The 24,866-nt window shown below is 34.5% G+C and overlaps 1 protein-coding gene across 2 annotated transcripts in view; it reads right to left on the bottom strand.

The window, feature by feature from the left end:
* Nucleotides 1–406: 406 nt before the first annotated feature.
* Nucleotides 407–24,866, bottom strand: part of Rbbp6 (RB binding protein 6, ubiquitin ligase) — a 31,611-nt gene continuing 7,151 nt past the window's right edge. Inside the window, exons 3-18 of one of the 2 annotated variants that reach the window (XM_027948410.3) lie at nt 23,595–23,631; nt 19,212–19,256; nt 17,057–17,145; nt 16,840–16,936; nt 16,318–16,457; nt 13,356–13,528; nt 11,728–11,831; nt 11,276–11,613; nt 9,575–9,671; nt 9,404–9,482; nt 9,213–9,267; nt 7,686–7,754; nt 5,773–6,135; nt 5,377–5,478; nt 2,763–4,520; nt 407–2,411 (exon numbers count right to left, since the gene is read on the bottom strand). In XM_027948410.3, the coding sequence (XP_027804211.2) occupies nt 827–2,411; nt 2,763–4,520; nt 5,377–5,478; nt 5,773–6,135; nt 7,686–7,754; nt 9,213–9,267; nt 9,404–9,482; nt 9,575–9,671; nt 11,276–11,613; nt 11,728–11,831; nt 13,356–13,528; nt 16,318–16,457; nt 16,840–16,936; nt 17,057–17,145; nt 19,212–19,256; nt 23,595–23,631 (5,131 nt within the window). In that variant the 3' untranslated portion in view covers nt 407–826. The remainder of the gene's footprint in view (nt 2,412–2,762; nt 4,521–5,376; nt 5,479–5,772; nt 6,136–7,685; nt 7,755–9,212; nt 9,268–9,403; nt 9,483–9,574; nt 9,672–11,275; nt 11,614–11,727; nt 11,832–13,355; nt 13,529–16,317; nt 16,458–16,839; nt 16,937–17,056; nt 17,146–19,211; nt 19,257–23,594; nt 23,632–24,866) is intronic. The other variant, XM_027948411.3, reaches the window with a different exon arrangement.

The raw sequence follows: 24,866 nt of genomic DNA, 5'->3' as shown, positions 1-24,866 counted from the left end.
TAGTACTTACTGTTTGCTCTTATCAACTGGGTAGACGGGGCAGGCCACGGATGCTCACAGGTTTACCTGCATTCTCCTTTACAAGAGATTTAATACTAACTTATCAAAATTTCAAGACAAGTCTTCCGGTCATAAATCACACTTCCTTGTCTCCAAGTTGTAAACCCAAACCTTTTAAGAAATGAAGCTTCTATCTACTGTAGTCAAGATCCCCTAGATTTATTCAACCATATCGCCAACTGACCTGACCTATTTCCAGCCACCTATCTCCAGCACACCTTTGTATCTCCAACGTGCCAAATTAAATTTTAAACATCCAATTCAGCCTAAGGCTCAAAAGATGTTTTGAATAGGGAAAGGGAAGAGATACCATACTGTTTTCTTTAAATAATGCGAATATTCAACATTTGAAAAGTTTACTGAAAACTTTTATTGTAATCAAAAAGTGACATAACGGGGTTGTAATGAATTCAGCAAATCATTCTGCTGATATTTAGAACTTATATCAGCGTTTGCCAGGCAATTAAAAAAATTCAAATGTGAAAATTTCACAGTACAGTAAACTCCACCCCAACTAATTAATGGTGGTTAAAAATAATAGGCCCTAGCAAAACCTCTCATGTTACATGGTCACACACTCACAGTTCTGTACAAAAGTTCGTGTTATAAAGCTCTGATGTAAAAATCAAATAATCAAGCAGCAATATTTTAAGTGCAGCACAGGGTCTTCCATGTCATTATTTACAAGGCTTGAATCTCTTTACATTATAACAAAATTTAATACAGATGACTTAGTAATTAAGTCAGTTAAAAATAATCTGTCCTCCTACACAGTGACAGATTTCACTTTTTGGTCATCTTTCTCCTTCTCCTTTTCTTTGTCCTTGCTTTTCTTTGACTTCTTTTTCTTGTGTTTGTGTTTCTGGCTTTTTTCCAACTCTAATTCAGTGCCTGCATGTTTCTTATGCTTCTTATGCTTTTTATGTTTCTTGTGCTTTTTCTTTTCCTTCTTTTTCTTCTTCTTCTTGCTATCCTGACTTTCAGCTGAGCTGGCACTGCTACTGTGGCTTCGGGTCTGGCTTCCAGAAGGGCTGTGACTTCTACTTGGACTAATACTAGGGCTACTTTGACTCTGGCTCCTGCTTACACCCACCTGGGGGACTGCTGCTGTGTCCAGGCTCTCTTTTGCTTTCTCCATCATTTTATCTTTCAGCTCCTTAGAAATGTTTCCAGAAGAAATGTTTCCAGAAGTTTCTTCTTCTTTCACAGATACATTACTTTCACTGTCACTTTCATTATAGTCTGGTTCAAAAGCAGCTTCATCAGTCTCTCTAGTTAAGTCAGAGGACAGTCTGGAGGAATGACTTAACTGGGGTTTAGGCTTGATAGCATTCTTGTCAATCTGTCCAGTAACTGGTTCTTTTTCAATCTGTGGGTCTGGTGGGTTAAGTACATAAAGTAATTTACTATTATTTGACTCTTTATTGTTCCGTGCCTCTAACACATGCTTCTCGCGATCCTTACCAGGATTTTTATCTACAGATTTTGTCTCTTCACTTGGGCGCTTAGCATCATAGGGGGTTTTCTGATCATGAGGCTTTTTCTCTCTTGGTGGACTAGAATTACTTTTTTTGGAATCTCCTGTTCCTTTTTTAGGCAACTCTCTCTCCTCCCTTGGCTTATTTTTCTGCCCAGATGCAGAATCTTTACTCCGAGGAGGAGAGTCTTTTCTTCTTGTTAATTCATTTCTTTCATCTCTACGTTTGGAACTTGAGTACTCTCTGTTGTCATAGTCAGTTTTTTTGTCTCTGTTGGGAGTGAAGTCTTTATTTGAGGAACCACGAATGGAATCATGCTTTTCTGAAGCTCTAGTCTCTTTGGAAGATTGAGACAGATTTTTAAAATTTCCTTGTTCATTCAGACGGTCCAAATTACTATCTTTCTCTGGTTGAGTGCTGTTCTTCCTTTTTTCAGGGTTTTCTTTTTCTAACACTGAATGATCTCGATCTTTGGTTTTCCCCTTTTCACTAGATGAAGAGTTTTTTGAACTTTTGACTTCATGCTGTGTAATCTCATGGCTCACCTCTTTGGTGAGTTTCTGAATTTTCTCTGATGGCTCACTTTCTTTCTCTGTGTATTTGACTGTATTTGATGGCTTAGTACTAACATTCTTTATAACACTGGCAGGTTTTCCTACACTTGGTACAGGCTGTGTGGATTTAACATCTTCTTCTTCAGATTCAAAGTCATCTTTATCCCATTTGGACTGAGGAACCTGGATCATAATAATAACATCTTCAGCAGGAGTAGTATTGTCATTATTATATTCTTCCATGGTTTTAATGACAGTTCTCTTCGTATCTGTTTTCTCTTCAGATTTCCGCACAGGACTGCCTCCAGTTGAGCTCGTACTAAAAAGAAAAGAAACAATTTTAATTAAGGAAGGATGTTCTACCAATTATAAAACTGATAAATAACCTGAACTAATGATAAATGTCCTTTAAAACTTTAAAAAGCTAAATTATTTTGCTCGAATACACAAATGTTTAAAAACAAATGTGGTTCAACCACCCAAATCTTCTTGAAACCTTATCTTTAATAATACGCCGCCCCCCCCCCACCCCAGTTTAAATATAACGAAAGAGTAAGCCAGCCTAATTCCCATTTTAGGCACACGTTGTTACCAAACACACTTTTAAGCATGGATAAAATTCCAGGGTGATTTCCTGAGATGGACAGCTGCTCCCGCCTTCCCATAATACCTGGCATAATCCACAAGAGTTGAGCTGGATCCTTCAGTTCCAGTTACTTTTCGTTTGACCTTTCCTTTGCCCTTTTCCTGTTTAACTTTGCTAGATGTGGACTCCAACTTTTCGGAGGGCTCTTTTGTACTAGCTATATTTTCTGTGCTTCCAATTTTCTTCCCGGTTTCTCGGTTGAGCTTGATTTTTTTGGCTGGGGCAGCTGATGAAGACGTTTTGTCCTTTTCTGGGGTCCTATCCAATTTTTCAATATCAGGTTCCATTTTGCGCTTTGGTGATGGTTTCACTATTTCGGTTACTTCGAGTTTAGAGATTTTCACAGAAGAAGATTCAAAATCTTTCTCTGCTCCTTTTTCTTCAGTCTTTCTTTTCCTTTTCTCTCCCTTACTATCAGGTGGTTTGTTTTTCTCAGTAGGTTTCTTGGCCTTTTCTTCCTTATTGGTTAGTTTTTCTGACTTGACATCTTTGGAATAGTCCTTTTTCACCTTTTCCTCTTTGACTGGTTTTGTTTCCTGGTGTTCTTTAGTTGATTTTGAGTGAGCTTTTCTGGGGGTACCAATGATCTTTTCATCTTTCTGAGAGGAAGATGATGACTTAGTACTGTCAGTCTTTGGAGTCTCCTCTTTGGCTTTTTTAAGTGGAGGTTCAGACCGAGGAGATTTTTCACGCTCTCCATCTATTTTATCTTGGGGTCCTTTAGCAGGCTTTGTGACATTTTCTTTTTTGGACACAGCAGATCCATCATTTTTCCGTTTGGTCTTGTCACCTTTTGTTTTTGGTTTATCTTTTTCCCTCTTGTCTTTTTCAGACACTGATTTGAAAGTGATGGATTCTGCATCCATTGGTTCATCCCTAACAGGTGTAGCATCATCTCTACTTGGGAGAACAAACAATGAGTCTGTTTTATTTTCTTCAACACCTGAAGGTTCTCTTGATTTCCTAGAAGTCTCTAATAATTCTGGGTTCAGAAAACCTTCACTCTCTTCCCCCTTCCTTCTTTTTCGATGTTTCTTATGCTTATTTCCTTTGCCATCTCCTGGAGCATTTTCACCCTCCTTCTCTTTTGACTTTGCATTATCCTTTTGATTGTGAGTGTCTCTTGCTGAGAGCTTTTCTGGATAGTTGCCACCTATATTTCGACTTCTATGACTCTGTCCACCAACGTAATCTTCTCTGCGACCTCTTGTGAAGGGTGAATTCCTGATATTAAGTGGTAAAAATCTCTCTGGGGAAAAATTCTCTCTATTTGCTGAGGGTCTAGGCTGTGCTCCAGCAGCATAACCTTTGTAGTATTTTTCATACCACTCTCTGTATTTTCTCTCCCATTCTCGGTAACGTTCTTTTTCAAATGGGTCTCTAAAATCAACATTCCTCCCATAATATGCTTTTATGTCATAAGGTGGTGGAACTTCTCTGTATCTATTAAAATATTCACGTTCTGTTTCTCCTTGAGGTACATTGCGCTTATTGGGAGACTGTCCCCTAAATGCTTGAGGAGATCTTGATCTTGAGTGATAGCGTCTATATGGGGGTGACCTTGACCTAGACCGATGATAGCCATGAGATCTAGACCGTGAACGGTAATTGCGACTCTTGCCTCTGCCTCTTCTAGGATATGGAGGTGATCGTGAATAGGATCGAGAATGTGAGCGGCTGAATGAACGAGAGTAAGAGCGCGAACGTGTTGAGCCAGATCTTGATTTAGAATACGTATATGAACTTCTTGAATATGATGAACCACTATAGGGAGATTTAGACCTAAAAACAAAAACAAAACAATAATTGATAGTTGAGAAATATATTCAAAATAGAATACAGACTCTAATATTCTAGCATTCTCTTCTCACGGTTTCATCTTTGTTTTTGTTAATACCAAGTTTCACCTTAGGTGATTAAAGAGGCACAGTGACCTCTATTGGAATGGAATAAAATACACAAAGCAGAGCAATCATTTGTTATAAAACAAAAGTGAAGTCTTAACAACTAGAGTGGAGTGCATTAATGTACCGTGAGTATATGAGCTTATTAACATTAAACAAAATGCCAATCATATTTGAATTTCACTTCCTATCTAATTATTTAAAAGTAGGAGTCCATCTTTTGTCCTATACTAGCCAACAATCTAACTTTAAAGGAACCACATTTTAAGTGTGAGGCTAAGAAAAATCTTTAAAGCAAACTTGTATGGAATTTTTCTAATTCAGTTTTTCTATCAATACAGCACTTTGTGTTCTACTACTACTTTACAATCACACAGGTTAATGTTCCAGCAAGAAGCTGTAGCCTTATGATAAAAGGGTCCTCAGATATATTCTTTGGTTATTTCCCTAATTCTTTCCTTCCATAAACATTTCCCAATTATTTTACACTGCAAATAACTTCAAGGGACAAGGGCAATTTAATCCCCATAACTGCTAGTTCTACACAATAGAATTTACATTGAGACATTATTTCAGTGAACAGATATTGGGAAATAGGTTACATCTCCATTTCTATAGACCTAGACCGAATCAGAAAAAATTCATAAGTGCAATGTTGTTTATATCCATAGCTAATCCCTGGATATTCAAAGTCCCATTTGTAATTCTGTTGTGAAGGCTTGCAAAACACTAACCTGGAAAATGAGCGCCTACGCTCCTTTTGAATCTTTTTGTATTCCATCAATTCCTTAGCAAAATCATTTGTAAACTCATCTAGCTTGGACTTTTTCTTTTCCCTAGTAAAATAAAGTTAAAGAGTGAAAGTTAACAAAAACCATTTAAGAAAACTAACAAGACAAATGTAATTAGATCATGAATGAAATGAATGAAATTGCCATTAGTTTTCTACTTTAAAACTACAAATAACTAGGAATCCCTGAGAAAGTTGCTTGTATGGTTTGGTTTAAACTTTAGGTGAATTTTCTTGTACTAACTGGAAACACTGGAAAATGTTTCCAAAGACACCTATTTAATGTTATATAAGAAAATGGAAAAAAGTTTATATAATAATTTCAAATTAAAATACTTACTCTTCTTTTAGTCGGCGTTGTTCTCTATAGAACTCCTCCCTGGACAAAGGTGGTGCTTGTGTTGTTGGGATGGTATTTGAATGAGCTGTCTGAACTCCTGATGATACCCAAGGTGTAGATAAATTGGCAGGAGCTGGAGGAAACCCTGGAGGAGGGACACTATACCCAGCAGGTGGTGGCTGGCCAGGAGGAAATTGAGGAGAAAACTGTGGGGGAGGAACACCTGGAGGGAGAGGAAGTGTGTGGGGAGGAGGTGGATACAAAGGAGGTGGTGGAACAGGTACAAAGACTGGAGTTGCTGGTAATGATGGGCCTTGAGTTCTCTGTGATCTTTCGCTGTGATGCCGCCCACGGTTTATACTTCTGGAGAAATAAATTCCAAGATATTATTCCTTTAAATTCATCTGATAAGTAAAGATAAACTTATCTTTTCCTAGCCATAATCATTTTCAAATGTACAAACAACTGAATAGAATTAACTGTTCAAATACCATAGAAACAGTAATACCACTTATTTGTTATAACTCTATAAAAGCAGGTGCAATGGTTTTAGTCCCAGCTACCTGGGAGGCTGAGGTGGGAGGATCGCTTAGCCCAGAATATGAGAACAGCCTGGGCAACATAGCAAGACCCCATTTCCCCATCTCAAAAAAAAAAGCAACTCTAAACAAAATCATGATTTTTAAGGCTACTTAGGAATTTCAATGGAAAGTTTATGGGACATTGTTTATATGGAGATATATTTAAAATTACCTTTTGTGAAGTTTAGATTGGTTATTACTTCACTAATTATCACCTATTACTTCCTAATGTATCTTTTGAATAACTAATTAGCTATGACCCAGTTTTCGACATAATGTCTTCCAAGATCAAAAGTATAAATGAAAAACAAAAACAAAAACAAAACAAAACAAAAAAAACACTTTTTCTGCAACCTCTTTGAGGGAAGATGGGGGTCAAGGCCATATAAAGTAGAATAAATATCAGCTCTAACACTTATAATTAAGAACTGAAAAAAAATCCCATCAACAACTGAAAATCCCACCGTTTTCTCTCAAAGGATTAAGTACAAATAGTGCTAGCTAAAGTTTCTAAATTGTGCCTCATCAAAGAAACCGAGTGGGCTTTTGTAAAACTAAAAGTTCTTTACATTATGGCAACACAAGCAGAAGGGGTTTAGATTTTAAGCCTTTTGTCACAATCAGGAATTAGTAACTATTACCTTCTCTTAACTTGTGATCTAGTAAAAAAACAGTAACTTTCATAAGCGTAACAGTTCTCAGTGAAGCACTAGAAAATACCTTTAGCGTTTTTTTTTTTTTTTTTTTAGTTGTAGATGGACATCTTTATTTTTATTTATTTATTTTTATGTGGTGCTGAGGACTGAACCCAGTGCCTCACGATTTTGAGGCAAGTGCTCTACCACTGAACAACAACTCCAGCCCCCTTTTGATAAAATTTTGAAGACTCTTTTCTCCTGGGCAACTATGACCTAGGTGGAAGATCTATGGCTTACTTAGAAAAACACTACTTGTGAACTGTTCGGGACAAGAGCCCATAAAAAGTTCCTTACCCTATTTTTTTGGAAAAGAGAAGGGCAGGTGAGTTTAAAAGACAAACAATGTAATTCATTACACTTGAAAGCTGAGTAAGTTAACTTTCATTACCAGCATTCTGTTGTGCTGACAGGGAAAAGTAATCACTGGGAAGGAGAATAAAGGATATACCCTTAAAAGCCATCATTTAAAATACTAAATGTAAATCTGTGCTTTTCTAGGTTTCTTAAGGACAACTACTGAAGATTTAAAAAAGAGAAGAGCATAAAACAAATGACCACCCCTCCCTTTCTCCTGCTGTTGCTGAGGCTTAATGTCTTATAAGATTACTATTATTCTAATATTTAGCATGCCTACCTGTAGCAGCTTCTCTCTCCTCTTCTAATTTGCTGTGGTGGGGAAACTAGATATCCAAGCTTATTGGAACTGTATGTAAAGGAAAGATAAAAAAAGGCTCGAGATTTTTCCATGAAGATAATATACAACCTTTTAGTGCATAGATTTTAAGGCATCTATTTTAACTATTCTAAAAAAGATTTTTCTTACTCCCTGATTTTTAAACTTGTTCCAGAGATCTGAGCAAATATTACATTTACTTAAAATTAACTTATTTTTCTGATTAATTAAAACAATATAGAATACATTATATATCTTAATATTCTACAAATTACTCTATAAACTTTTTATAGAAAAGGAAAAGAACCCTTATGCCTGCAACACACTATGCAGGCACTTCATGTTAAACTCTACAAACGAGGAAGTTGAGACTTGAGGAGTAAAACCACATGCTCATGATCAAGTAATTGGCAATAGAGGAACTAGGACTTAAACCTAGGCTTACCTGACTCTAAAATCCTATGTTCTTTCTACTGATAAACTCTGCTAGTTTCTCAAACAGAATATTTTCACTAAGAGAAATCTGGTTTATCTTTCAAACAAAGATCAAAGATCTAGAATTTAAGTCTCACAAAATGAAATTATAAAGATTAAATAAATGTGATTTTTAATGCCATAGAACAGTCCACAAACATCAAAGGTCTGTGCCTTTCAGGGCAGGGGAAAAAAAAATCACATTTTGTAGATTTTAATCTGTAGTAAGATTTTTTTTTTTAACACAGATGCTATTCAAAAAAAAAAAAAAAAAAAAAAAACGAATTTTTTGCTTGGTAGGCTTTAATCTTAATATGTATTTATTTACTTAAATTTTTATCAAGTTTAGAAACAAAAAAATAGACAAAGAACAGTTTGAATTTTTAGAGAAACAAGTGATTCCATATTTAAAATAGGTTTTCAAGTAATTTTTATCTACTCACTGAGTAGTGACCACCATTTGTAAGCCATGAAAGCAAAAAGAATTTGATTTTGTATTTTACTATTGTGGAAAAATTACAGGTGACCCTTGAATAACTTGGGTTTGAAATGCATAAGTCCATTTATATATGGATTTTTTTTGGGGGGGGAGGGGAAATTTGCGACAATTTGAAAAAAATTTGCAGACAACTTGCATTGCCCAAGAAGAAATTTTTAAAAGTGAGTCCTAAATGCATAATACTATATGTAAACAATGTCTCTTATATCATTTACCATAAAACATATACGAATCTTATAAGAAGTTTTTTAAAAAGTTATGTGTGGATTTTCAACTATGTGAAGATCAGGTCAGTGCCCCACAACTGCAAGTTGTTCAAGGATCACTATACATTCTTTTGGAAAATAATTCCTCATGTAAGCTTGAATTTGTGACACCTGACATAAAACCTATTTGAATCTTCCATATAAAAGGGTAGTTTACAATAAAAAGTATGCAGCAACATAACGCTTAGTTGTAGTTTCCATTATTTAATTCAAGAGCCATTATCTTGTTTAATTTTTACATATACTTACTGTTCCCAGCCTGGACGGCCACCACCTGGACGAGCAGCATTTATTCTTACCGGACCTTGGAAACAAACAACAAACAAAAACAAACAAACAAACAAAAGAATCCAGTGAGTAAATATAAAATTGTATGTTAAGTAAAACTAAAATCATTTTTTAAAGGGGAAAAAAGTCCAAATTAAAATAATTTTACTCACCAGTTGTGGGGATCAACTGTCCGTGTAGTAGTGACTGTCCAAGCAAAGATGGGGTTCCAAGGACAGGCACCTGGTAACCCTTTAAAATAAAGAAAAAGTTTAAAAAGAAAGGATTGGCTAAAACAAAAAACCCTACTGTAAAGACTAAATTTAAAAGCCAGTAAAATTTACCTTTTCTTCCATAAGAGCAGTAATTGCAATTGAGGAGGTGCCCTTTGGGTGTTCTGATGCAAGGGCTGCAGCTGGCAATATTTTATTATCAGAATCCCTAGAAAACAAATATAATTCGTAATACATTAAAAGGTCTTCAGGGGGCTGGGGCTGGGGCTCAGTGGCAGAGCACTTGCCTGGCATGTGTGAGGCACCAGGTTCGATCCTTAGCACCACATATAAATAAATAAAAAATAAAGGCACATCAACAATCAAAAAATATTTTTAAAAAGTTTCAGATATGAAGGAATAAGAATAAAGATAACAAGTGTCACTGTTTATCTACCACCTGCCTTACAATGAATTAAGTCAAACATGAGGAAAAACTCTGAGGAAAGTGAGAATGAGGACTGAGCCTCTGGAGAGTTGTTCATACATTAAGTGAAGGCAAAAAAAGAGGAGCTTCCTTAAGACAAGATACGGTATGAAAGAAAGTGACTGCAAGAGGAAAACTGCCGCCAGGCACAGTGGCCCATGCCAGTAATCCCAGTGGCTTGGGAATGAGGCAGGAGGATGGAAAAGTTCAAAGCCAGCCTCAGCAACTTGGTAAGACCCTGTCTCAAAATTTTTTAAAAAAAAGGCTGAGTATGTGGCTTAGTGGTTAAGTGCCCCTGGCTTCAATCTCTAGTACAAAAAAAGAGGAGTCAAACTTATAAAGAACGTCAAAGTGTGGGCTATGAGGACAAAAAAGAACATGGTACTTAAATAGCAGGCTTTAGTTCTAGTTCTGCTACTAAACTGAAGGGGTATCCAGAACTCTCTGGGCTTTATTACCACTATTCAAGCAAAGAAAAGGCCAAAAAAGAAACCAGATCAGTGGAATTCCTTAAATATACATGTACGAGAGACTCCCTAAAGATTGCTTCAGTATATCTGAAATAGACCCCTGACACATTTTTAAAAAGCTGTTTTTCAGGGAAAAAAAAAAAAATCTTTTTAAAAACTGAGGATTAAATCCAGGGGTGCTGGATTTTTACCACTGAGCTACATCCCCAGCCCTTTTGGAGACAGGGTCTCACTAGGTTGCTAGGGCTGGCTCTGAACTTACAATCCTCCTGCCTTAGATTCCAAGGTAACTAGGATTACAGCACGTACCCCTTCACCCAACATTTTCCCTCTATTGCTGGTTGGTTTTTTTCTAAAAGAATGCTATGGAGCTATTAGACTACATGGTCACGGTCCTTTACATTTTTGAAATAGTAGGATTTAAATCAGTTTTCACTAATTTGCTATATAATTATGCTCCAAAATAATTATTATTCCTGACCTTTCTATTTCCATCAGTGCGCCTTAAGTCCTCTTTTCTACTACCTGCATGGTAAAAAGTTCCACTCAAATCTACTCTTTCTTAATATCATCATTATGACCATTATGAAGTGACTTCTTCTCTTACTTCTGAAGTACAGAACTGTTCTATGAGCCAACATTTAAAGGGGTTATTGGCAACTTGTGTGGTGGTATTTGACTATGGGATGCTTAATTATCATTTGCCAAATGAATCACCTTCATTTGCCTCTTGCTCCATAAGACTCAAGTCATTTCTTACAAGTCATCTAAACTTACTGAACACAGTGGACCTCTAGAATGATTAAAGCCATACAACAAAACACTACATCATTTATCTCATTCGTTTTCTAACAATGAGAAATCCATAAAACTTACCGGAAAGGTCCATCTGATTTTTCTGAATGGACTGATATGGATACTGTTGCAGTTATATCAGGTACAGGAGCTGGGGTAGAAGATGGATTTCCAGGCACAGGAGGGGCCAAGGAAGACGGATTAGCAGTTAATGAAGATATAGAGGGAGCTGGGTGAGTTGATGATGATGTCACTGGAATCATCAGAGGATCTTGCTGTCTTGATATTGGAGATCTCATCAAAGGTTGCAGGTTCCGCTGAATGAGGGGTCTTGGAGGTGGAATTGGAGGTGGTGGTGGAGGTAATTGCTTTCTTAATCTTTTGGTATAGCCAGTTTCATTTTTGAAATTATTAACAGCCTATCAATATCAAACATAAAAATATGAAAATATGTAATGTGGTATTCACTCAGGAAATAGTTAAATTATTAGAAACTTTTTAAAAAATCTCTTTTCATAAAAAATTTAACTTACCTGTCGTAAAAACTTATTGGCAATCAAAGCATCGGGAGAGACATCGTTTTGATGGCATGTTGGACATGTATGTTCATCTGACTCTAGGAGTGCTGTTCTTATACCTGTGTATAAGATTTTAAATATTAATAAAGGTATAGCAGGAACTTGGTGTTTAGAGAATGACTTACAAAAAAGAGGGCTTACATCTGCTCAGTTAATTACTGTTTTTCAAACACACAAAATCAATCACTTCTTAGATTAAGAAACAAGTAAAATCTCTCATTCTCACAGCACTCTTCTGCTATGTTTTTCTCTCACCTGACTTACTTTTAAAAAAGTCAGAGAGACATTTAAAGTAAAGCCTGAATAGGGATAAAGGGCATTATTTCCTAAATACTATTCTTTGTTTGGTAATTAGAATATTGTAGGAAAAAAAAGAAATGAGTCCCGAGGGATAAAAACTATACATGGTTCGTGGGAGCAGTGGGCACATGCCATAATCCTAGCAACTCAGGAGGCTGAGGCAGGAAAATCACAAGTTTGAGGCTTGCCTCTAAGCCACTTAGCGGGACCCTTTCTCAAAATAAAAAATAAAAAGGGCAGGGGATGTAGCTCAGTGGTAAAGCACCCCTGGGTTCAATCCCCAGTACCAAAAGAAATAATAAATAAATTAATTAAAAAACCCACTTTATATGGTTTAATTTTTGAAAATGCATCATAAAAATACAGAATTTTAAAAAACAAGTATTATTCAAGCAGGAAGAGACACCTACAACACAGCAGGTAGGAGCAACACTAAGCTGTAGATTCTCTATGCTTCAAAAAGTAGTTTACTGATTTATTCTCAAACCTATCCGAGTGACCTCTTCTTTTTCTCTTTCGAAGTACTGGGAATTGAAACCAGGACACACTACCTCTGAGCTAAATCCTTTTTAGTTTTAATTTTAAGACAGAGTCTCAAATTCATGATCTCCTGTCTCAGTCTCCAAATTTCAGTTAAGCGACTTCTTCTTGATCTTAGTCTTTAATGAAAAGGCTTGAAAATAGATTTGTATTCCAAAACTATTTCTAGAAATGGAAAAACCTACAGCAGGACTGATCAGTGAACTTTCCAGATAACACCATCTTCTCTGGTTAAGAAGGAATAAACTTAGGGTAAGTACAGAAAAAAGTAGGTGCTAATAAGTGATTGGGGGGCGGGGGACGACAAAAAAAAAAAAAAAAAAAAAACCCAATCACAATTGCAATTTTGGGTAATAAATTTACAGGAAGAAGGTCAAATTACACTTTTCAGAAAAAGAACAGAATATTATTCACAAATCTAGTAAAGGGATTTTGGTTCCATTTAAAAATACTTGCAGAATTACCTAAAGTTGAAAAGGTTTTATAGATTCTATACACCATGTAAAATGTACAACAAAAATTCTATAATTAAAGAAATCTCAGTATAGGAGGTGGCCAATTCTAATATTTAAAAGGGCAAAGAAAAAAAAACTTTCTATTAAATGCTTGTTGGTCAACCCTTGTTATCTACATTTCACTTATTAAAATACATGAAATGTAGATAACAAGGTTATCTACATTATCTTTCAAAGTATATACAAATACTCTAACACCTATGTCCTCAAGGGTTCAGCAGTTCTTACATTCATCACAATAACTATTTCCACAGCAGGGAATGACAACGGCATCAGTCATAATATCTTTGCAGATGAGACACAACAACTCATCTGGGATAGGATCATCTTCTTCTGAGGAAGAAGATGGTTCCTCTGGTAAGAACGGTGGTTTTTCTTTCTTCCCAATTGCATATGCTTCTCTGTAAAAGAAGGTTTTAGTGTCTTAACATTGTTTAAAAGGCAAAATTATTCATGTTACATGTTTTACTGTAATATAATGGGAACATATAATTCAGTACAATGCCAATTAGTTTAGACAAGTGTATCTTCCAAAATAAGAAAGCAGTTAATGCACATCCTCTTCCTAAACAAGAAACACTAAACTCTAATAAGCCCAACAAAATGAAATTAAAAAATGCTGTAAAAGCAGCTAAAAGGATTTTAGAATCCTTAACTCTAAAAACTAACCACCAAAGAGGTAAAGCAACACTTTCAGTGCCATAAAGTTCTATTTACGTAACAGAGAATTTGAGAATACTCAAATCACTAATTTTCCCTACCCCACCATTGTTTCTTGAAAAACAAGTAACAAAAACTTTCCATATTCCAACAGTCTCCAAAACCTGTGAAGGTATTAGAGTGAATGCTACAAGGTGTGAAATTAAAATTAGAACTGTCATTATACAAATCAGGGGAAATAGTTCAAGGAAAATATATCATCACCACACATTTAATTGTCAGAATGAAATTTCAGACCAATGATCTACCTATAATTATTATCTTAAGAGATTACAATCAATTAAGAAACATGATTTTAAATGATCAGAATATGTGTTACAAAAATATGAAGTAACACCTTGTCAGATATTCTGGATCCATTTTTTTTTTTTTGTAGAAATGCATTTTTACAGAAATGTTGGGTATAAAATACATTAAAAAAAAGAGAGAGGTAATCTCAGACTTGTCACTACCTGCTTCCACAACCCCATTCTCTCTGCAATTAAATTTGTAAAACATTGGAATTTCTAGAGAAATCTTTTCTATTTTCAATTAGGAACAGAGTGTGTTTATCTCAATGCTGAAAATGAAAGAATCTCAGCTGTATGGAGTAGGGTACCTTAGGTGTGTTATTTGTGTTGCAGTTGCTCCATAGACATCACCACGATTCCAGAAATAAGTATCAATTTGCTTATGCCCCATTGTTCCCAATTTGTGAAAGAGGAGTCTCCCACTGCCCAAAGAGAGAAAAGAAAAGACAAAAAAAAAAAAAAAAAAAGAGGAGAACAGAGGATAGAAAAAGAAACAGAAGAAGAATCTGAGTTGCTTATCAGTGGTGTTAGTGGAGAGGGTGAAAGTTTCATTTAAAATATTTGGGCTCCCATCTCTCCCCAGTAGTTGCTGTGTGTCTGACACAAATGGGCTTTTATATTTCCGCACTCAAAAAGCAATGAAATTAATTATTAAAGGTTCACAGGCGATGTTAACTTCTCTAACACAAACTTCTATTCTCTAAGAAATTTTACATATAGCAGTCTGCTCTTCATTGACTATAAAAATCGTCAATTTCAACCTATCACTGCTTGGAAGCATCTATGGAATGTGTCTGGATTATAAACAGCATAACAACAGACTGCTCTAAGATGAACCACAACAACACAGGATGGTGACTAAGAAAAAATAGATGGGGGTGAAGTTGAGAAAGTGAGCAGGGTTGAGAGAGTATAAGAATATAAAAAATACTATTTTAAAAAATTGTTTGTAGTTGTAGATGGACAGCATGTCTTTATTTTATTTGTTTATTTTATGTGGTGCTAAGGACAAAATCCAGTGCCTCACATGTGCCAGGTAAGCACTCTGCCACTGAGCTACAGCCCCAGGCCAACATTAATTCTTATTTGTGAACTATAACACTGTATTTATCTTGAAGCATGTTAAAAAACACTTACACGTCTTCTCAGTATCATTCTCTAGCATAACCATTCTCCTCATCACCACCTGCTCACTACACTACACTTCAACAATATTTATGGCATGAAACTTGAGAAAACTGTGTTGCTCCTGAGGTTTTTTTAATTTTCCTTTTGTCATTGAGAGAACATGGACACATATTCTATGAACTAATGTTTCTCAAAGTATGTCCTAAAGATCTTTCTCTTAATTTCCTAATCTTCTGGAAGGAAGACTTGTTACAAATACAGAATCAAGATCTTATTACATAACCTTAAATCCAAAACTGGGGGCTCAGGGCATAATACCTAGATCCACTGTCCAGAGGAACACTTAATATAATATATATTATGTGAGTTCACAACTACTGAAGGTAATCAAAAAGGTGATTAAAATAATTAAGAGAGATAAAATGGAACGTCATCTAGTTGAACCATATCACTAGATTTTCACATCTGTTCCTTTCATTAAAAACCGGTTCATAAAATAAAACCGAAAAATGCATTAAAGTAAGCATGAGGGTGCTTTATAAAGCTATTGCTGGTTTGAACTAATGGTTTATAAAATAAACCTACTTTAGAATCTTAAGACTACAAGGTGTATCCACGCTTATTAGTCAATATTTTGTTGATGCTTGGCAGTTAATACATTTGCCTCAGTATTCTGCAGAACTTTCTTATGATTATTTTTCAAAATAATTTCAGAATGCAAATAGCATATATAAGATAATGTGGGAATATGTATGTGAATGAGGAAGAAAGCAGGGAATGAAAGAAAAAGAAAAAATTAGAAGACTACAAGGGAAGTGGCACTCACTGATGACAAAAATCCCCCAATCATTTGAAATTTGCTTTAAATGGAGCAGACTGCAGTGTTTCAATCTTAAAACACAGAAACGCAACATGTGGAGACTAATGATCTTGGTATACAAAGTTCCCAAGGAATCCAAGTAGCTAATTTACAAGCCCAAGATTCAAACATTATGCCCTAGGACTGACTGTGCTCTCTTTCTCCACAGGTCATACCTAATGTGTATACTTACGCATCTATGGTTGGTATTGCATATTTTCCAGTGTTGGTAAGCATCGCGCCTTTCATGTTAGGATCTTTCACTTCCATCATAAAACTTCTGGGAATTCCAGTGCTTTTTTTAATCCTAGGACCAGATTCAAAGTTCTTATCCTATTTGGATGGAAAAGAGAAAGGAGAAAAAGCAGACATCCTTATTTAACAATTAGCTAACATTATGCAGTGCTTACTACTTCTTTTTATTTGAAATACTTCATACTTGTGCTCTTATTTAATCCTCACAATTGCCGTGTGAGGTAAGTACTGTTATCTCCATTTAGAAGAAAAAAAAATAGGTTTGGAGAGATCAAGGAACTTGCCTAAGCTCACTCACCTACTAAATGGCAGAACCCAGACTTGAAGACTGGCAAATCTGGCTCCAGAGGTTGTGCTCATTTGACATTTTATTAGAGAAAGCAATTTTACCAAGAAAATAAAGATGACTAAGCAATACTTCTAAGAAAAAGATGAATTATAATTTCTACTTTGGACTTACCCCATTGGTTGGGCAATTCTTAATATAATGGCCAGGTTTACCACAACGGAAACAGGTATAAGATGGAGGTGGTGGACCTAGAGGTTTCTTCATGTAACTGAAAGGAAAAAAAAAAATGATTACATGTACAAAAGGTCTTTTAGAAAATAATGTTTTTGACTGGGGGGAAAAATTCACCCCCAAAGTTCCAATTAGTATAAAGTATTTATGAACTTACTTGATTGGGTCGTATTCATGGCCAGATTGCGACATCATTGCTTTTATTTTATCTTCTTCAGAAGCATTGGCTTCAGCCAGATTGGCAGTCTGTTTAACAGGTAATTATTTGACACACACATTAGAAACACATTTAAGACCACACAGCCAAAGACAACACCACTCATCCTGTAAAGAGCAGTATCTAAACTAACCTTGCATAAAAACAGCTATTTACACATATAACCTGGAAGAGGCAATGGGAATTCCTTAAGTCATTCTACGATGTATGGGTGTCTGGGAGCTGAAGAAAGTCTTTCTGGAGACACTCAAACCTTAGACCCTGTTTGTACCTTACGTTAAGATTTACATACTACTGCTCTATGAGGTAAAGACTAAATTAGAAGAGAAACACTTGATGTTCTTAAATTAAAAATATTTCAAGTGTCACAACATTAAGGCTAATTCACACTTACAACTTGGAGGTAGGGAGGGGGTACATGGCTGAGCATATTATGCAGCAATTAAAAGCCAGAGGCTCTTTAGGTAGTGGTGTCAGTTTCAAATTAAGTATGAAGGATGTGCATTAAGCATTTATTATAATTTTTAATTCAACTCTCCAGATAAATTTTATGAACTTCACCTTTAAGGAATTATTATATAATAGTCTAGATATAAGCAGGGTCTAAGGGAGTGATTTCTAATAACTTCAATCTTCAAGCATCTAGCACTCATATATCAGCCACTCATGGATTTCTTTACATTCATCCACAAAACAAGCAACCAGTTTTAACATTTTATTGTAATTTTATATACAAAGAATGCTTAACATTAACAGAGCTTAGAACAACAGCAACATTTACAGAAAACTGGATTACAGATGTTTAACAACTAATTTGTTTGAACCCAAACATTATTTTACAAATAGAATTTAAAAGAAAGAAAGCAAGAAAGGAAAGAATCCCCCAAACCTCCCCAACTCCTCCCCACAAAGAAACAATGGTAGGAATAGACCCAAACTCAAATATGGTCCTTGTAGTACATAAGAATAAAAACAGGAAACTATTACCTGCTAAAGATGTCAACTATTCTAAGCCACTTTGCATTAGAAAATGATAAAATAGATGGTTTTAGAATCATTCATTTTAATGTTTAATTTTCCTAGGAGCTTAAAAAGCAATTATTTGTACTTGGACATTTGTGGGGGGGATATATCCTAGGGGAAAAAGATATAACCTATAACAAAGGGACAAGCACTAATGGAAAATTCATCTTTTCTTTAATCTTGGTTGCCAAATTTGGTTTCACATTTCTGACAGCAGGGAAAAAAGGATTTCTGGAAAACCGGACAACTTCCTTTTGGCCCTAAAAAGTCTACCTATTCCTTTTTAAGGCACAATTTGCAATCTAAATGTGTTGTTTAAAAAAAAAAAAATCCATCACTAGTGCTTTTCCAAACAAAAGATATACATTGTTGAGCAGAAAATGCAAGCAATCTTATCGCAAAACATGGCATATACAATGATTTCAGGAGGTAACAATTTGTCCCTCTGCCACACATACACAGTGGTATATTCCTACAAACATATTTATACACTTACACAACTCATGTAGTCTGCGTTCAAACAAATTAGGTTGTTTAAAACTTTTTCTAATGCAGACAGACTACAAGCCTATAGCATAAAAAAAAAAAAAAAAAACCAACTGTAACATTTATAATATTGACCTTCATGTATGACATTTAAAATATTGACCTTCACGGGTTTGATTCAAATATTCAAGAAATAGCCACGCAATCGTCCATGTAAAGGAAATCTTCTGTTTTGGCTGCTTAGAGAAAGTCCACATAATTTACAGCCAAATCCAGGGAATTCCTCCAGAACTTTGTTAGTTTCCAATGTATAATTAAACAATATATGTGTGGGGGGGGCATGATTTAGTGTAGCTTCGTGTGCTTCTTCTGTCTTGAAGATGAACAATACTCCAACATTACGCTGAGGCTCATATAGAACTCCCCTATCTTCTCAAAACAGCAACTACTCTTTACAGGATAGCAAAATGTACAGTGCTTTCGCAAAATACATCCTCCCCCCCAACCCATAAAAAAAATTGTTCCACATAAAAGAATACGATGATAGAAAAAAGACTTATATTTTCAAGAATATATATATATATACCTTTGTAAGCTGGGCCAGAGAAATAGATGCAGAAGAGTCATCAATCTGTTCACAAAAAATTAAACACACATTCAAGTTCCACACTGAAAACATCTGAAAGTGATCAGTCAGCCCCCAATGTCACTTAATGTTTAAATATTGGGCATTTTCTTAGTTTTCTAAAGAATGTTATCTTTTAAGCTTGAAAGTGTAGTTCAACCTATTTCACCTTTCTCTATACATTTCATACCCAGGAACAAAGGCTCACAGTTGAAGGAGACTCAACTACAATTTGAAAGTATATCACATAGGAAATCTGTTCAGAGTGGTGACTAAATACTAAATTAGAGTCCCGTGTCTCTCAATGGTCTCTAAATTTGATAATGCTCAAGACAATGTACACTGGAGAATAAGAAATCTTTCTAATCCTCCTCTATGCCATTATACAACATTGTAAAAACAAGCAGCTCTTTAATGGCTCAGATAATTGCTTTAATAAATAACAGCTCCCACATAATTGCTACTTTTTTTCTCCTCTTTGAGCATGCACTGTTCAGTCTGAATAAGTTTGTTTATTCTTCCACATAAAGAGTAACAATAGCTTCTTGCCAAAGAAACCACAGCTTTATCAGGGCAAAGATGATAAGGGGGAGAAAAAAGGAAAATTGAAGGTGCCCTGGAGAAAGGGTGAACAGCTGTCAAGTATGATGATGGATTCTAATATTTGGAGAAAAGAAAGTTAATTTAATCAAACAGGAAGCATATGAATATATATGAAGGATATGAGGGCTTTAAAAAATGTTATTTTAAAATGTAACCTTCAGACTTTTTTCATTTGATCTATGAAATGATTTTAATTAGTTAAAACCTGGAAGACATGGCTTCCCTATAGCTCCCTATTTAGCAAGTGGGTTGCTTATTCCAAGTTATAAGCTCCTCATGCATTATTGGTCGGAACTCTTGCCTAAAATGGAGAGAATGTAACAAGATGTTTGGATCAAAGGAAGTCTTCATTGGATATTTTTTCTAAGATTATTAAAATAAAAGCAGCATGACTCAAGACCTCAAAAAGAAATGTAACCAGTTTCAGTATGAAGTTCTTCGCCAAAGCCCACCACAGAAGGGACCAAATAAATGTAAATAAAAAATAATGTTGTCTAATTTTAAGATACATCTTACAAATATCTTAGGATTTTAAATTAGTTTGATGGGTATTATTACTGTGGTGTTTGTTCAGACAAAAGATTTTTTTGCTCCACACTGAAGGACTGTAAAGAGTTCTCATAATGCACAAATCCCACATTCCTAATGTGTATCAACCACATAATCCACGAGTAGGTTCTCTCTTCCTTGCTCAGCTTTGAAGTAGCATAATCTTTAAGAACTAATCTCAAGGATAAGCAGAACAATGAAATGAAATATATAACTTTCCTATTTTATCCAGAATTCAGACCCACTCATTCTATTTTAAAAAGATTACATTTTACATTAACCAGGAATTATTTGAATTTAACTACCAAGGACTGAAAAAAAATCGCTATCAACCCAATCAACTATACAATGTTTCTATCCAATGAAACAAATTAATAGCCTTTAAAAATAGTTCATTACTATCTATAATAGGAATGCTGAGAATTTCCTGAGAAAGCAATCCATTATATTCTTACCATTGAAACTGAAAAAATGTTTTAAAATATCTTCCCACTCTTAACACTTAAAATCTAACTTTTTTGTTTTTATGCTGGGTTTTCTTTTTTTTTTTTTTCCAGCTTTCTGCCACTATCATATATTTAATGAGTTGAAAGTGGTTTCACACATGCAACTGCACCTCAATCAAGTTTTTCCATCAAATAATTCCTACAGTCTGCAAAAAGTCAAATTTACCACAAATTTAGAAAGGCATCCAATTTTGTTTTCTATATAATAGCAAGGTGATAAGAAATGAGTGAAGAATATTAACAAAGAATGGTTTAAAAATGATTAGAAATTTATATGTACTAAAATGTCAACATAGTGACTTCTCTGTAACATTCTACCAAGATACTAATGTTTAAAAAAAAAAAAAAAAAAAAACCTACCACATTAAAAAAAAAAAAAAAAAGTCCTCACACAAAACTAATTGATGGGCATTGTAGTCATCATGAAAATTAACCCACCTCCCTGCATCTAACCAGGAGGTCTTACTTCTGGGAGCAAGGATCTGAAACTTTTTATGTGGTTATACTTGTCTGAAACTAAAGGATCCTAAATGTAATTCTTATATTTAGTTAGCAAGAACAACACCCAGCTTTGAAGGACTAACATGGAAGGATGACTGACTAAAACAAGGCTGGGGAGTATGGAAATGACTACCTCTGATTATGACTTGCCTTACATTACCAAAAAGAGTGCATACATTTACTAATGAGAATAAAAAATTTAGACCTGTACCTCTATTTACTTTTGTGAATGAATATAATCCACACAATTAAGTCTCCTAAGATGAGCACAGATTATGTTTGAATATACTCTTGCATCCTAAATGTCAGCATATGCACCCCAAGCAGGTAAAGAATGGGGATAACAAGTTGTCCATTTCAGATAATCCTAGCTAAAAACTAAAACCACTTTTAAAGTATTAAAAAAATAAATAAAAAGAAAAGCCTAAATAAGCTTAAAATAAACTGCTTCTTATAAATGTAATACAGACATGCCAGGGAACACACAAGGCTAAAAGAATGTTAACTTTATTTATGAACATGTGATTTTGTGCTTATACACATGCTAATAAACAAAAAGGAAATAATTGTTTTCAAGAAATAAAACTTCATCTGAATTAGCTTAAATACTATATAAAAATGTACTTTATACAAAACGTGTTACATTTACTACTACAGTCACCAGGAGAGTCAATCTAATTTGTGCTAGCATTTGGATACATAAAAATCATTTTAAACCAATCACCAGCAAAACAGAAACTTGGACAGTTTTTACAGCATTATGCTTTTAAAAAAAAGAAAAAAAGAAAAAGAAAAAGAAAAAAAAAAACCCATATATCCAAAATGAAGGAAAAAAAAAAAAAAAAAAAACAACCCAAAACTCTAAGACTTTTGATCTTTGAATAACTATATTTAGTTCCATCAGAACTAAAGGCCATATACTTTAGAGAACAAGTCCAGAGTTCAGATATTCTACGTTATGTTTAAGATCCAGTGATCCAAGGTTAGTGAAATGCCTCATACACAAAATCAGTAGTACTTTGAAAGTATAAAATGAAATAGCAAGCAAAACCCTTGAATTCTAAATGAAGATTTCAGACATCTTGCATTGTGTACAATATCAAGCCTGAGCAGTAAAATGTTTAGAGAACCATCAAGTTTACAGAACTCAATTAAGATAGACCTGTATTCTGAAACAGATGTTTCACTTCACAATTTAGGAATGCTGCTACCTTTTACTTAAGAGCTTAAAGTCAAAGAAGTGTCACACTTAAGGTTAATCTGGGATTATAAAAATTAAGACGTTACCCTGGTCAAGAGGAGTTACCTTTGATAACCTATAGCTTTAATAGCCTACAATTAATGCAGCATTTTAGAATCTCATGAAAGAGCAATATTTTCAATTGGACTTTTGAATAAGCTAGATAGAAGTGCAAGGCCTTGTATTAAATTTTGAAAACAATATACCCAACTGTATGAAATCATCAAAATCATTGAGACTTTTATGTACTTATGGGGAGAAGGGTGTAGTTTTTACGTTATAATGCACTGTAAAGAAAGAATAGGAGCTCAAAATTGCCAAATAAAGCAAGAATAAATAATAAAGCTGCATCAATGGTCTCTGGAAAGCTCTTTTCTATGACGTGCTTCAACTTAGAGAAAGCATCAAACTTTAATGTAAGCTTTGCATGTTGCTAATGCATTTTTGAAAGCCATCAATCAGCCAGGGGGTGGGGTGGGGAACTAACAAAAACTAAGTGATACAACGTGAAAATGGCAAAATATACAACTCCAAACATTTTTTTATTGCAAGAAACAAAAAGCACACAACAGCCTGTACATACATACAAAATACTAACTATAGACAGACAGATGTAGAACATGTTATCATGTTCATTAGTGTAAAACCTATACGATCTAAAAAGGATCATACATTACTGTACAACACAGTGTCATACAGGGAGAATTCTATCATATTTAATATGAAACAGTGTTATGGGCACAAATTTCCCATTTCTACAGAATAAGTGTGCAAATTATGCCACATATATCCATATTCGACTGAGCTGTCATCAAAATACATTTTATTTACAATATGTACTATGATCAGTTGAATATTAAGTACTAAAAATGATTTACTTCACTGCAACAATATAAAAAGGTAAAGCAATGTGTAGAAAAAGTGTGAGATTGTGTTTTTACATACTGCTTTTGTAGTTCCCATCACTGGTTCAGTTCGACTTCTAAAAAACAAAAAACAACAAAGACTAACATTAGTTTTTACAAATCTTAACTAACCTTAGTATTTTTGATTTTTTTGTGCTAATAAATATTAATTCATATCACCAATCACATGTTTTTAGTAACACAATTTTCCTTTCATACAAAAATTTTATATTTACCCCCTTTCAAAAGGGTTAAAAAAATTTCCACAGTGGGGAATTCTAGAATAGGTGTACCTTGCCATTTATAATAAATGTTTTCTGAAAGGTAGTATGGGGACTTTATTATGTTGAGAAACTCTGTGGTGCATTTTTTTTTAAATTTTTTTTTAGTTGTAGGACACAATACTTTTATTTTATTTATTTATGTGGTGTTGAGGATAGAACCCAGTGCCCCATGCACACAAGGCAAGAGCTCTACCACTGGGCCACAATCCCAGCCCCTGTGGTTCATTCTTAAGAGACTGAAAGATCATTCTATAGTTTTTTAAGAGTCACCTAATGAATTTCCACACATATTTTCTCAAAGCAAGATTATTGCCATTAGCATTTGATTTGGATCCACGAGAAACTACCGTCCTCCAAAAACTAATTTTCAAATAGACAGGTTGACAGTTATTTTCATTTTTTAAAAGTTTCAAAACAATGGCCAATAATTGAATAAGAACCCAAACTCTCAGGAAGATACAACTTAGTCTGAGAGTATTTTAGTTAAAAAGAATGAGTTAAATGGTTATGTAGAATTGGACAATACGATTTTTAAAAGGACATACAAATAAATCTAAAAAGAAATTTCCTTAGCTCACACAGGAAATAAACAGGGGTTGAGTTTCTAAGTATAACTTTTAAATGCTCAGCTTTAATTTTAAGTTTATGCATTATTTGGAAGTTCTGAGATTAAAAAAATGGGTGTGGGGGGCTCATTTTCTAGTATTTGCTCAACAAACACAGAGATATTTTCAGGCAAATTTATTATAAACAAAACCCTATGTGTTGATAATTAACATGCAATTTGTGTTAAGAGGCAACTTGTTTTGCCATTTACTTCAAATTATTCTTTTCTCAATCAAAAAAAAAAGAAAGAAAGAGAAAAGAAATCCAGAGAAAGGGATGTTTGCTATTTTTCTAAAAAACACATGATAAAAAGTGTAATTTCATACTAGGTTACAGAAATTAATTCTTAAAATCATCATCTTAATTCATAATCCTTAATATCATTTACAGTTAAAAGCATGTACTACAAAGTTTACTTGGTA

The sequence above is a fragment of the Marmota flaviventris genome, chromosome 19 (assembly GCF_047511675.1).
Source record: "Marmota flaviventris isolate mMarFla1 chromosome 19, mMarFla1.hap1, whole genome shotgun sequence".
Taxonomy (NCBI): Eukaryota; Metazoa; Chordata; class Mammalia; order Rodentia; family Sciuridae; genus Marmota; species Marmota flaviventris.
This window is presented reverse-complemented; position numbering and strand designations above follow the sequence as displayed.